General features: G+C 37.6%; 2 protein-coding genes across 2 annotated transcripts in view; both read right to left on the reverse strand.

Annotated features, from left to right (window-relative positions):
- The window catches only part of rps6ka4 (ribosomal protein S6 kinase, polypeptide 4), a 20,475-nt gene extending 17,953 nt beyond the window's left edge, over window positions 1–2,522 (reverse strand). The window contains exon 1 of the mRNA XM_017308524.1: window positions 1,475–2,522. Within this exon, the coding sequence (XP_017164013.1) occupies window positions 1,475–1,644 (170 nt within the window). The 5' untranslated portion in view covers window positions 1,645–2,522. The remainder of the gene's footprint in view (window positions 1–1,474) is intronic.
- Window positions 2,523–3,047: 525 nt separating this feature from the next.
- stip1 (stress-induced phosphoprotein 1) lies at window positions 3,048–13,535 on the reverse strand. The gene is made up of 14 exons (XM_008428038.2): window positions 13,413–13,535; window positions 10,317–10,526; window positions 10,080–10,221; window positions 9,079–9,220; window positions 8,793–8,955; window positions 8,580–8,706; window positions 8,273–8,375; window positions 7,317–7,437; window positions 7,107–7,203; window positions 6,272–6,396; window positions 6,140–6,176; window positions 5,950–6,053; window positions 4,841–5,013; window positions 3,048–4,756 (listed from the first exon to the last, which is right to left on the reverse strand). The coding sequence occupies exons 1-14, from the start codon at window positions 13,518–13,520 to the stop codon at window positions 4,684–4,686; spliced, it is 1,725 nt and encodes a 574-aa protein (XP_008426260.1). The 5' UTR covers window positions 13,521–13,535; the 3' UTR covers window positions 3,048–4,683.
- Window positions 13,536–14,326: the final 791 nt, after the last annotated feature.

Below are 14,326 nucleotides of genomic sequence, written 5' to 3' on the forward strand. Positions count from 1 at the left end.
ATGTAGACTTATAGTTTTATCAAGATATTTTGTGGTACTACTGAGATGTCGATAATAATTTTGATAAAAACACAGCTCATTACTTATTATTTCAGTGACTGTGAGGCTGTGACTGTGTGTTTGTGGTGTTGAAACACGAATCTTGTTTCTGAAAAYYGTCCCCACTCCAAGTGTCATTTATGTCACTAAAATGCCATTAAATGCATTTTTAAATGTACTGATATTTATTGATTCTCTTGTGGAGTAACCAGAGACGAAAATTGTAAAAAAAAACAAACAAAAAAAACAAAACATTTCAGTCAGTTTAGTTATTGTCTTTAACATCAACAATTAAAGTATATTGAGATAATGATCGATAAAAAATKATCATGAAAAGAAATTTTTTCACGATAAATGATAAACAATACAATAAATGCCCACCCCTCTGTGATACAGGCGTTATCTTTGGAGTACACAYGAAATAGAACCAACAACACAAAACACATACATAAAAAAAACAAAAAAAAAATCAACTTAAAAATAAGAGATTTTTTTCTAGGGCTCATTTAATTTACATGCAGTTCCTTTCAAGTAGAATATTACATCTCATTGAGGTTATGTGAAAGTGCCTAAATGTGAAGTGGAAGAAATGGGACATATGATTTAAAAAAATAAACCTGAAAAGTGTGGCCTGCATTTGTATTTAGAGGTATTACCTAAACTCTGAATAAAATCCAGCGTAATAAATAGCTTTCAAATGTCACCTAAGAAAACCTATACAACGTCCAGATCTAAAGTCAMCTGAGAATCTGTGGAAAGACTTAAAAACCTGTTCACAGACGCTCTTCATCCAGTGGTTGATTTAACACCTTTACCAACACAGGAAAAGAAAAAAAATCGGATCTTTTTTCATTTTTATTAACAATAACATTTGGAAACACATTTATAATTTTCATTCCACTTCACAATAATGTTGGACTTATTTTATATGTCAAATAAAATCCTGATAAAATAGACTGAATGAGTGTGAAATCTTCTGCTGTAATTTACTGCTGTATTGCTGGAACTAATGTAACAATCACTGTACATTATACATTTATTTAAATGTACTTACTGTGCTTTATGGGAAGCAAAATAGAGATGCTTACTACAATTTAGTGCCTTCTAATAATCATTTCATTCCAAGGTAACAAAATTTTATCGCAGTACAATTTTTCTTTGTTTAATATCCATTTATTTTACTTCATAATAGTTACTCAGTGCAGTTTAGTTTTACAAATTACTTCTTTATGTGACCGGTGTCTTGGAGAAGCACATTACAAATGCGAATGTTTTTCAAGAGAACTGTGTGTTTATTGGGCTTAAAAAAAGAAGTTTTTATCATTAACACAATAAGCCCACAAAATATCACKATAATAAGTCCATATCGCCTACACCTGCTTCATAATCGTCTTATTACCAGTGTTGATTTTAGCATAAGCGACACTTCGTTCACCGGGGCTTCTTCTTTTTAAGAAAAATTGTGTGAACAGTGTYGGTCCATTTCTCAAACAATGTACATAAATCTGACTTACCATTGGTGATTTGATGCTTGACAGTACAGGCCTTCTCATTAGATTTCCCGTCGGAGTCATCACTGCTGTCAGATGTGTCCCCAGACATCATTTTAACGGGGAAAACAGTGTATGAACTGATTTAATAAACCCAGATGCTAACTGACTGCGCTACAGGCTCGGCAAGTAAAAAAAAAAAGGGTCTATTGTTGATGCATTGCGAGGAACGCAGGGATTATCGAAATGACAGGACAACCGTGTTTTCGAGGCAATGCAGCTGGGTTGAGGTTAATCCCCATGCGTTTGACATCCTGGTGTTTAGCATTGTTTTTTACTCATGTGATTGGCCGAAATCGGGAGGGGGAATAAGGACGTGTTGCTTCTGCGGTTCTTCRAGCTTTGTTACGGCTGCCTAATCTTCACCAACATTTAGAGGAAACAACAGCGCTGCTTTCAATTTCTGTCACTGAATACGTCTGTGCTACTTTTAATTTAACGCACTGTTGTTAGCATTAGCTGCGCGACACCAGTTATTATTCAAAAGGTAGCCAATAGTTACTTTGTAATAACGCAAACCTTAGTTTTAAATTAACTATCTGGCTAGGGAGCCCCCGTTCCCAACATTTTTGTTAGCATAATAGCTCCTACAAGAAGGACGGGTTCCCATCCAGATGCGGTAGAAGCTGTACAGATGTAAAACAGCTTTAGAAGCTAGCTGTCCGTCAAAGTTTGAACGATTAGCTAAGCTAAGTGTTTGCTAGCCTTTTCAACTGGCCTGTTCAGGTAAGTGCAGTCAGTCTGTGTCGGAAAGCACCGCAGTAGCTCCCCGTCTTCTTTCCGTTCGCACCAATTAGATACATAATTTATCCATTGTCAGAAAAAGTACGTTTTACTTTATTTTCCTTGCCACAGCCAGTAAACTGCTAACACCAGGATGCTTTCGAGACAACCTGGGCGACGGCCAGTCACGTGACCACTAATGGTGGGCGGAGCCGTTTTACTAGAGAAGTCAACGAACGTATTACCTCACTTATTATCATATAGAAATTGTAATTACCTCAATAAAGACCATTTATGTGAGTCAATATACTCACAACCATGACTTTGGAAGGTCACCTTAAAGAAACAACCCAGTGTTTGCGTTTCCTTTAACTAAAAATAGACTTCACTGCGGGYGAATGAAGACGTAGCGAAATACAGAGTTTTGTTGTACTTCAACTTATTTCCAATTCATTTTCTATTTCCTGTTTGGAAATGTATTGACATAAAATGAGGGGAGTAGATTAATACATGATRGTAACAATGGCATGTTCTATTAGTGACTTATCAAAAAAATATCTGGCTTTTACAATAACTGCTCATCATGTTATATACATGGATATGCTTTAAAAAACACACAGAATGTAGATGAAATTCCCCATTGTACATTTCAATGTATTGTAAGACATACTTTAAACTATACTGAACTTTTTCATGTGAAAAAAAGAAAAAGAAAAAGCCACAACTGCCAGTTAATATACATTCAGATAATCTGTATTTTAGTTTACAGCTAATTTCCAATAGTACATGACGTTCCTGGGACTAATACAATTGTTGCATGTGGTTTATTACAAAATAAGGACCAGAAGAGGGGCGGGGGGAGAATTAAACATACCCTGATATCTGCAGTCCACAAGAACAGAAAACTGCAGAGAAATGCCCCTAGTGTGACAAGTCAAAGACAAAACACGTGAATCCCACTCTGAAACCGTGGCACAAATACACAGTGAAACTTGAGATGTTGAGGTATCCAAAGCCACACGTGGCAAACTCGTCCGTTGTAATATAAACATGTATTTATGCTTCAGCGGTCGAAATCAAATCGACTGAACCATGAGGAAACCGGTCGCCAACATCTGCGAAGCGAAGCATTAAGAACAGATTGGGCAAACTTCAAGAACTACTTTGCCTGGTGTAATTCTCTCTTAAACTACCAGCAGGTTGTGCCAAAACTCTMAMCATTTAAAACGCACCAGAGGGTACAATACAGAATTAATCAACAGATGTTTTCAGTAGGCGAGTCTTTGTGATGAACCGTTTAGTCAACGTGGAAAAAAAAAAATTTCTAAAAGTCTGCAGGTCAAGTATYTTATGAAAAAATATCTCAAACCCRTTTAAAAAGTAAAAAWGTAATGATACATTAGCAAGCTCTCTGAAGCCCTTTGTTTTGGGTTTACTATAACTCTGAGAAGATGAGAAACAGATGTTTGGATGAAGAAATGTAGAGAATCTCTTCATTTCCTGTTGGATTTAGAAATACTGTCTCATCAATTAAACTGCAGCAACTACAGTAAACATTTTTCTTCCATTTGTCACATTTAAAAGCTCAAATAATACGAGGTCAACTAATGAGATTAAGCTATGATCCTGCAGGAAAATTGATTCCTAAAATGTTCCCAATACGCTCAGATATTAGTCACTGCAGCGGAAAAAAAAAAATTTGTCCGACAGGAAGAGCTACAAATTTAAAGTCCAAGGTTACTTGCCAAACTGACATTTCAATGCGTCTTAAGCAGATTTACACTTTGAATGAGGAACAGGGTGGATTCAGAGTTTCATAATGTCTGAAAAAGCATGACAAAAAGAGGAAACAGAGGAAAATAAAGCTAATAAACCAGGATTACGCCACACTCTTTTCATGAACTTGCATGTCAAATCAATAAGAAATGTTTAAAATTTACATTTCAAGCATGAACCAGCATGAACAGTAAAAACAGCTTCTGGCGTAGATTTCCCCTTTAAACGCATAATGTCGTACTGCATTGTGATGTTTATTGATGTTTCACAGCATCTTTACATGTGAATTTGCTTCTTTTTTTTTAAGTTGATGTTGTCTGGAGTGCTGAAGTTTTCCAGAGGATATGACAAGATGCCTTTTTTCCCCGCTTCCCAACACAATGTCAAAGTTGTGAACACAAATAAAAAAAAAAAAAGAAAAAAAAAAGAAAAAATAATAATAATAATACAGACAAATGTCCCAGTCAGGCCGAGGGAACTATAATCTTGAATTTAAAAGGCAAGAAAGATCAGATGTATCATTTTTTAGAAGAATCTGCGTTTGGTTCCACTGGTGTCTCAGAACTTCTTTACATACATGGATACTGGTTCCACATCAGCGGATGGCTATCAGTCCAACATCGATGAGTTTCTGTATCTTCTGAGCGATGACCGGATTCTTTAAGTGGCTGCGAGAAACAAGAGGAAAACGGCAGTCAGATCAAGTATTTCCGGAGGTGTGCGGGTCGTGCGGCGTTAGCCTGCGGACGTACTCGCTGAGTGCCTGCGGATCCTTCTGCATCTGTTCGAGGATCATGCGCATGGCTGGGTCGGACATGATCTGCTGGACCTCCGGGTCGGCCATGGCTCTTTTCTTCACCTCCTCTGGGCTGTCGTTCCTCATGGTTTGGCTGACCATGCAGCGCTGCATGCCTTCTGTGGCTTCCTGCACGTCAGCAGAGCAGGTGACGGTTAAAGGGTTTCTCCCTGACTTATTATGAGCAGACATTAACTTACTTTATACTGCAAATGGTACAAATTCCAACAAATCCTGTAGTGAATATTGCGTTATACATGAACCCAATCATTGCTGTTTGGTTATAAATATTCAGTCTGATCAAGTTTGAACATTTGTAGATTCATTTATTTGYCATGAAAGTTGCTTTATAAAACAGACATGCTGAGCAGAAGAGGTTAAGGCCTTGTCYACATGTATCYGGGGTCTTTATAAAAACAAATATCTGCCACATCATTTAAAATTTTTTTACTTTTTCTGAAACCACAGAATTGGTTTCAGAAGTTTTCATCCTCATAAATCTGCCCGACAGTTGTTTTAAACATTTGTGTAGGACTTATTTTAAATAGTGTATTACAATATAATGGTAAGAAAACATAAGATTGGGAAATGTGTCACAGCAAGTATGTGGATATTTTGACATATTTGTTACAGGCAGTAATGTGCAAAACCCTGATCCTCCGTTTTCCTATGGATACGCAACATAAATATGGAGTTTCCTCAAAAATCACTTTGGTGGGAGTTTTCATAAATAATCGCTTTTTGTGGTATAAAACTGATAACAGCTACAACGACGCATCGGTCTTAAGCTAACAGAGCTGTCCTAATTGGAGGAGAAACAATATGGAGCAATATAATCTGGGAAGCAGTGTGGAGCTTGAGGAGGAATACTTTGACTTCAAATTGTTTCAATAATCCTTCAGAAAGCCATCGGCAATGTTAGATATAATTATTCTCAAGCATCAGACATTGGGYGTCTAAAAACACYTGAATACTCCAAACTTCACTTTAATGATCGATCACACACGTGGTGTTGATGAGAAGCCACCCGAGTCACTTTCAGCTTTTATGGTGTATGGAAAATACCTTTGAGGATGAATCCAGCTCTAATGCCTTCTGGTATGCATCCATAGCTTTGGAAAAGTCTTTCATGGCCTCCAATGCAGCTCCCTTACGTGTGTAGCCTTTAACTATGAGCAAATTCATTTTAGTAGTTAGAAAAATCCCTGCTTACACTTTACACAGACATTTTTAGCTCATCACTCAAAATACTTACTGAAACTGGGCTCAAGGTTGATGCATTCTTCACAATCCTGATGGGGGGAAAAAATATTTAAAAAATCAAATGCAAGCTCAGAGTGGATTAATCTAAATTGTGTTTAGATGTGCATGTAGCGTAGTGGCGTACCTTCAGGGCGAGCTGGAACTCCAGCAGCTTTGTGTAGCAGGCAGCTCTGTTACTGTACAGTTTGGCATCATTGGGGTTTCTCTTAATGGCCTCAGTGTAATGTTTCATGGCTAAGGGGTAGTCTCCTGATGGAAGGGAAACAAAGCATCATCGTTAGGCATCATTGTAGCTCTGTAATCAAGAAAACTTATACAGGCAGGGTTCTGCAGGTTTCACAAACTCAAAGTAAAGACCATTATAAATGAAATTTAAGACCTGCATCACAGCAGGAATGTGCAAAAGAGCCCACATAGTGCCAAGCTAAATAGCACAGAATTAATAAAATGGGTTGGTTCATTCCAAAGGAACTGACAAAATGGTGAAGATGAACGTCGTCCAGCCAACCAGCGAGCTAGAAAGAAAAACTAGCTAACTAGGAAGAGTTAAATAGTTTTTTCATTCCTCCATTTTGTCAGCAAGAACCAGAACCAATGGTTCCTGCTAATATACACTTGCTAGCTAGCAATATAGCCTTGCTAACTGTGTTTGCCAATATACCCTTGCTATGTAGTAAGGATATATTAGCAGCTAGGTACCAGGAGCTTAGTACTTAGGCTGCTGGTACCTAGCTGCTGTCTTATATACATAGTCTTGAGAAAATAAAAAGACTACATAAAATATATAAGAATGAATAGTCCTGCCACCACAACATCTAAGACTTGACATAACATATTTAAGSCCAACTTGCATTCTTTTCAAATTAACTTAAGACATTTCAAGGCCTTCACTTTAGATATATGAATTTAAGACTTTTTAAGGGTGTGCAGACATCCTGATGCAGAACCATTTTACAAACCTTTCTGGAAGGCATCATTGCCCTTGTTCTTCTCTTCAAGCGCCAGATCTGGGTTGATATAGGCTAGTTTTTCTTGCTCCTTTAAAATCTTCTCTGCCTGCATTAGATGAAGTGAAAGTAAGTGAAATTCTCAGGCAGCGCCAACTAAAAATTGCCCACTTCTCATCTGGTAAATGTTGATTTTTTAAAGCTTCCCACAATCTRCTGCACCTGTTGACATTTCTTCAACACATCTGGAGTCCGGTGCTCAGTCAAACTCTTGTTAAAGTATTGGATAGCTTCTTTGTATTTCTCTTGTTTAAAGTACGAGTTGCCGATTCGAGCCAGGGCCCTGCAAACAGAAGGAAGGATGTGAGCTGATGGATCAGACATCTCAGAAAACTACAAGTGCATCTCAAAGTTAGAATATTGTGAAAAKGTTTAATATTTGGTCACTGGTCTCAGAGTACARGTTCATTACACCGAGTTAAATATTTCACCGTTACAGTCTACAGATAATTAAATCTCAAAATTCAGYGTTGAAGGAAATTCAGTACCACACCTTAGTCAGCTAATTATGATTAATGGTTCCTACCAAACTTCATCCTTCCAGTCAACTTTCTATGACTATGCTTTGATCCAGCAGCAGTCACTTTTTGTGCATTTGACGGGACAGATGTCTCCAGTCCAGCTAGCAAGAGTTACCTGACTCTTGCTAGCTAGCTGTTCAGTCAGCTATCTTTAGAGACCATTTAAAGGCTCAGGAAACCTTTGCTGATGTTTTCAGATAATGAACTCATTAGGGTGTGTCAACATGAGGTCCCTACATTATTTTTTCACAAATTTTCTTCTTTTTTTTCCATCTTCAAGCCATAATTAGCATAATTTAAAAAATTAAAGGCTTGAAATGTTTCACTATGTGTAATGAAGCTATTGAAAGTATAAGTTTCCCTTTCTGAATTGTATTATTTTTTCCCACAATATTAACTTTCTTTTAAATTAACTTAAGATAAAAAACTAATGAAATACATTGAAATTTGTTGTTGAAATGTAATGTGACAATTTTAAAACTTCATCTTAATCATGCACTTMTATTAAGACTTTGATGCAGTTATTTTTTTCATGTTTGGACCGTCGATGCACCAAGATGCTCTTTACTTTGTAGAATAAACAAATGAAGAACTTACTTTGCTATTTGTCTGTAATCTTCTCTGTTTTCTCGGCCGACATCAATGGCCTTCTCGCACAGCTCTCTACACTTTTCAAACTCTCCCTTCTCAAAATAGACAGCTGGGAAGAAAATGTTTGAGACAAACTTTTAAAATAAAAAAAGAAAAAGCCAAAAGTAGACAGCTGAATTAATTTTAAATTATTGTAAGCTTTCATCAACATGGCTTTTCTTGCATCAAGAAACAGATATTTTTAAACAGTTTGGTCAAATGTGACCAAACTGCTTAAAAACAGTCAAGAACCAATACGTCTGAGTGCACAAACCTGCTTGATTAGACATATACGTCATGTTGGTCGGGTCGTGCTGAAGTGCCTGATCGTAATGTTTCAGTGCCTTTTCAAAGTCTTTATTCTTGTACGCATCATTCCCCAGTTCCTTTTCCTTCAAAGCCTGGAAAACAGAAGAATAGCAAAACGTCACAGCCGAGAGTCATCAGAAGGAAAGATGGAAGAGGGATTCGCTTTTAGCCCTTTTACCATCTTTTTGTTTTCAGGGAGATCTTCCTCCTTGGGAGGAGGTGCTGGGGTCTCTTTGGGTTTGGGAGGAGAGGGGGCGTGTTCCTCTTCCTCCTCCATCTCTGACAGGTTCAACCCCAGGAGCACAGAGAGTGTCGTCATTACTCTTGGATCCTGCAGCTTCCTGCAAGAGCATTGAAAAACAGATTTATCTGATTTCCTAAATTTACATGGTGCTGAACTGCCTTCCAGACAAAGAGTGAATATTTCCTAAGATCGGCAAGGCTTTTTGTCTAAAGTTACGTACGTGCCGAGSTCCGACGGTTTGTTCCTGAGCTGCTCCAGCAGCTCTCTGTAGCTGGGATCCGTTAGAAGCTCCCGGGTCCTAGGATCGTTCTCAAGCTTCTGATACAGGTTGGGCATGGCAAAGGGGTTCATCATTGATTTCTCTGGTGAAGGACAAGATTACTTTATGAGAGACAACAAACAAGGAATCCTCCACAGACAGTAAAGAGTTAAGCCCATTAGCTGGATCCGCTACAGCAACATTTATTACGACCATTTTGTGAATGACTTTTTAAAATAAAACACGTTATGCAAATGTATCAATCGTTATTGCACTTTTTTAAGTAGAATAAAAATCAGATGTGCTTGAAGTATGTACTTTGATACAGAAGGGAACAATCCCTTCATTTTCATCTTGCTTCAAAGCTGCTAAATCTTATTAAGTGTTTTTTGTCTTGTTTCTAGTGCTTATCTTGCTATATAGCAATATATATATATATATATATATATATATATATAGAACAAGTTATCTTAGTACACTTGAAATAAGACAAAACTGATTTACCACTAACTTTTCATCAAGGTATTGGAGCTTGTTTTAAGTGAATTGTTCCTTGATATTAATGGAAAAGTACTAGTTCCACTGGTAGATTATTTCACTCAACAGTCTTGTTATAAGTAAAATAACCTGCCAGTGTACTTTTTAGTACCTTTCTTAATCAATATTACAGAATAACTGATGTAAAACAACTTGCTGAAAGGTTACCAAGTATAGKTTTGTCTTATATCATATGCACCAAGATATTTGCACTAGAAACCGGACCAAAAAATACTCAAGAGTGTTTGTCAAGAGCGTGACACAATCTGCGGCATATGTTTTTCCACTTATGCGGTGGTCTTTAGAAAAAAAATGGAATCAAAATCAAAGAAATCCTGATCGGTACACGCCAAATAAAACTGACTGTAGTGTTTATATCAGTGAATCTTTTTGTATAACCGAACTAAACAGTCATGCTTTCGTACCTGCAAGCCGAGCTTCGATATTCTGCAAGCCCTCCTTCAGCTGCTGGTTGTTGGGCTCTTTGCGGAGCCCCTCCTGGTACGTCACTCTGGCCTCCTCTAGCCGGCCGAGAAACTCCAGAGCGGCAGCTTTGCGGGAGTATCCCTGCAGGAAAAGTTGGAAGGTTTCAAATTAAGTTTTTTATTTCCCCCCCCTCCCTTCTGACTCCTCAAATTGTAGCAAGACACGAGAACTCTCACCTTGCCCCAGTCGGGCTTGATCTTGATGGTCTGGACGGCGTCCTGGAGAGCGTTCTCGTAGTTGCCCTTTTTGGCGTAGGCAGCAGAGCGGTTGCTGAACAGCACATGGTTTGATGGATCCAGAGCCAAGGCCTCGGTGTAGCAACGGACGGCTTCGTCGATGTTTCCCGCACTCAGCGCCTTGTTGCCCTGGTCTTTCAATGCTGACACCTAGAATTCACACGTTTGCCAAATGTTAGCACATACAGAAAGCCCAGCAGAAGTCGAGTGCAACCTTTGACAGCAGCTACCGACAGATCTGAAAAAAGAACAGCTGTTTGTGCTGAGCTGCTGATACAGGAATGCATTCACTGAGATTAATACACAYTCAACAGAAGTAGAATAATAATAGTAATAATAAAGGAGATTGCAACAAGACTTATGTAATTTGGARGGAATATAAATGGCTTAAAAACTGCATGTAGACGTCTTTAAAAAGAGCTGGCATACATTATAAATATTTGATKGATTCGTTTTGATATTTAACCATCAGCTTATCCTGTCTTAACAGTAATAACACTAAAGAACATGAGAAAGTGATAAAATAGTATTGATCCACACTACTTTGACCAGAGCTGTCCAGCTCCAGACCCTCTGAGGACTGATTTTGATCAATATTACCTTAAACTCACTAAATGGAACCCAGCATCTAAAATCTTCAAAATAATTCATAAACATCACTACTAAAAATGGGTGTGGCYATTTGTCGTTGTTTTTTTTAGTTCAATGTCCCAAAGGTCTTTCAGTGTGAAATGCGCGAATCGACCTCAAAACAAAAGCAAATGACTGTGTGAAGACGTTARCCGAAGCTAGCAAGAGACGATGAAACAAGTCCTGTGGGCTGAAAGGCCACTTAGCCACGAAGAAGCTATTATTACAAGAGCGACATTAAGAGATTACAGTTTGCAAATGCACTAAAAGACWAATGCCTTAGTGTTGGGAGACATGCTCTGCTGTCTGATAACATTTAAGTCTTTGGCCGTAATGTCCTTTGTTAGATTGGACAGGAAGCAGGGAAAGCTACGCGCAGTAGCATCATGTTGTGAAAGTGTTGTGATGTAGGAGGAACAGTTTCACTTCACAGASAGATTGTATCAAGAAGAAAGATCATTATTAGTAAATACTGGGACATTTAAAATTGTTTGTGTCKTTCAGCGTTGTCTCTAACCAAACTTGTTTTATATAAAAAAAATAATTTAAAAAAACAGTTACAACGGGCTAGATCTGGCGTTCAGGCAAAGAAACAACTTGGGTTTTTACTAAAACATTATAATGTCCTTCTAATACAAGCATCATTAAATATATTGCTGATTTAGAAAGCTTTAATGCCTGGTACTTATAATTAGAAGTCCAAATACCACAAYCCAAGCAGCTCTTGCACACATAATACTRTGATCACATTAAATTTGCAATATATTGTGAAACACAAGAGGACAAAGCTCTGATCCCAGCCTCAGAAAATTTGTGTGCCGAGTTGAAAATACTTGTACAAGCAAAGCACCTAAAAATGTCAGATGTTAAAACAGAAATGGACAAGAACTACAGMAAATTACTGTGAGAAGTCTGTGGGATGGTATCCAAAATGTTGCCCTAACTCAAATGTTGCCCTAAAACAAAGAAGAAAAAAAAGGGATTAAAGAAAAATTTAGCCTGAATTATTGTGAGAAAAAAAGAAAAGGCATTTTATTAAATGTTTATAAAGCTGAACTGTACATCGTCTCATTTAAAGCCATTTCTAGTCGATGCAAAGTATCCATTAAAATAATAATAAACTTTAACTCTGAAGAAGAAAACAAAAGCCAAAATTTCACATTTAAAATGCTTTATCTATACATGTCCTTGGCAATATTTGAGCAGTATTTTAATGTTCCTTTCAAATATTATGCGATAGAAATTGTGACATTGTAACCCAKTACAATGTCACAATTTATGTGATATTGAGAGCAACAAGCAGCACACACAGCACATTAAATATAGCCTTGTGGCTCCTAGGCTAGGTAAATCTTATTTTCTATAACCTGTTGATATAAAACTTAAYATTCTTGAGTATGCGCACTCTTCTATCCGTGCAGTACGACCGTCTCAAACTATGTGTACACTATGTTCCGTTATATACATCGAATTGTAATTACGGARCAACTCAGTATTTTACCAACTATAGAGACCGTTCAAAACATGAACTATCATCTGAAAACCTTTCGATCGAGAACTGGAAAGTTCGAGAGGTCACGACAGTCTGTGTCGGCGTGCGGCTGTAGCCATGACAGCGGCGCCGTGTGCATCTAGAATGATCCTCCGGTCTGAGTGTGAGCTCGTGCTGAAGCAAGTCCCCAAAAAAAAAAAAAAAAAAACACTGCAGCACGTGCCGCAAGAGAAAAGTTTAAACAGACAGTGCCACTCTTCCTCAAGAAACAAATGAATGAAACAAGTCCAATAAAATCCATATCCTTCAATTAACTAATGTCCTCGCGGTGTGAGCTTCATTAGCTGTCGCGCAAAGGTTAGCTAACTCTAGTTTCACTGAGACGTTTTACCGTCAAGGATATAGAAGTATTTGAAGCACTACTTTGAAACGATAARGTAATAACCCTGAAACCAGAAGCAGTTTTACCGGGACATCCTGCTATACTGCGAACGAATATAACGAGCTAGCGCAACGTTTAGCCAAGACTGATTTATCTCTATCTTTTTGCAGCTACGGGGTTAGCTGCAAAAAGAAGGCTGATCAGTTCTTGGTTAACTGATCAGTCTTCTGTTTGTATTTACCAATTCTAAATACATAACGTAATTTCACTGTTAACAGTTTCCAACATATTTCCTATTTCCTTAACGGCTTAGAAAAGCCCACTCTCTAAGCTAAATGGCTGCAGTGAATGACGCTAAGCTAACAAGCTAAGAAACACTGAAATCTCTCAACGCTAAAGCYAACTGACGACGCTAGTCTACAATATTTTGTTAGTAAATATTACGAATTCAGCTTAAACTAGATACGCTGAAAGACTTGGTTTACACACCGAAGCTAACAATAGACAAGGAAATAAGTTAAGGGACACTTACTGTCTCCATGGTGCACGCATGCGATTCTTTCCAGAAACTACTTCGGACCAGCGCCTCCCCCTGAACAATGTGTGCAAGTTGCCAGTTTGGGATGCTGAAAATCTGCATTCAGTGCGTGGGGCAGAGCCACAGCACCGATATATACTCTACTATCTGAAACTTCCAGAAGAAAGGGGGGAAACTATACCTTCCTGCTCAAGATATGTTTCCCCCCCCCAGATTCTCAATGTTGTGTAATTCATTACATGTCATAATATTCATATTATTGCAGATCAACAAATCTTCGTAGAAATATAYACACTAAAAAATAAACTTAAACCTGAGATTTTGTGTATCAAATAATCGTCTAATAATGTGATTAAATGAACTTGTACGCATTAATAAAATAATAACCGATGMGTTTTTTTTACAATTGGAAAAAGATTGTACTTTTTAAATAAAGGTAAAAATAAGTTGTTGTTTTACGTGGCTAACGTCATCGCCGATAAGGTTGTCACGTTTAAAGAACCTTTAAAGACATTATGGCATGTTTCTACACAAAATGTTTTAAAGAAARCATAACAAAATAAGATGATTCATTCTAATTCATTTCAGAAATACTTTTCTTTATCCTAAAGTGAAATGAAATGTTTAAGTTATTCTAGTACCTTAAAAGTCGTTTTGGATGGTGATACATTTCCAATATGCTCCAAACAGTGGAGAAAACTCTGGTCACTTGAACTTTCGATGGTATCKCAGGAAAGAAATTTCAGATCATAGAACATAATAACATTTTATTGCTGTTTTGAATACATAACCTTTTCAAATCTGTGGGCCCATACTTGCTTGTTGCATCCAGAATTCTCAGTACTGAATTTAATCTCTCAACCGATATCACTTGTGTAAACATTTATGGAAAACTTCGTCCTTAAAGT

This window comes from Poecilia reticulata, linkage group LG14 (assembly GCF_000633615.1).
Source record: "Poecilia reticulata strain Guanapo linkage group LG14, Guppy_female_1.0+MT, whole genome shotgun sequence".
Taxonomy (NCBI): domain Eukaryota; kingdom Metazoa; phylum Chordata; class Actinopteri; order Cyprinodontiformes; family Poeciliidae; genus Poecilia; species Poecilia reticulata.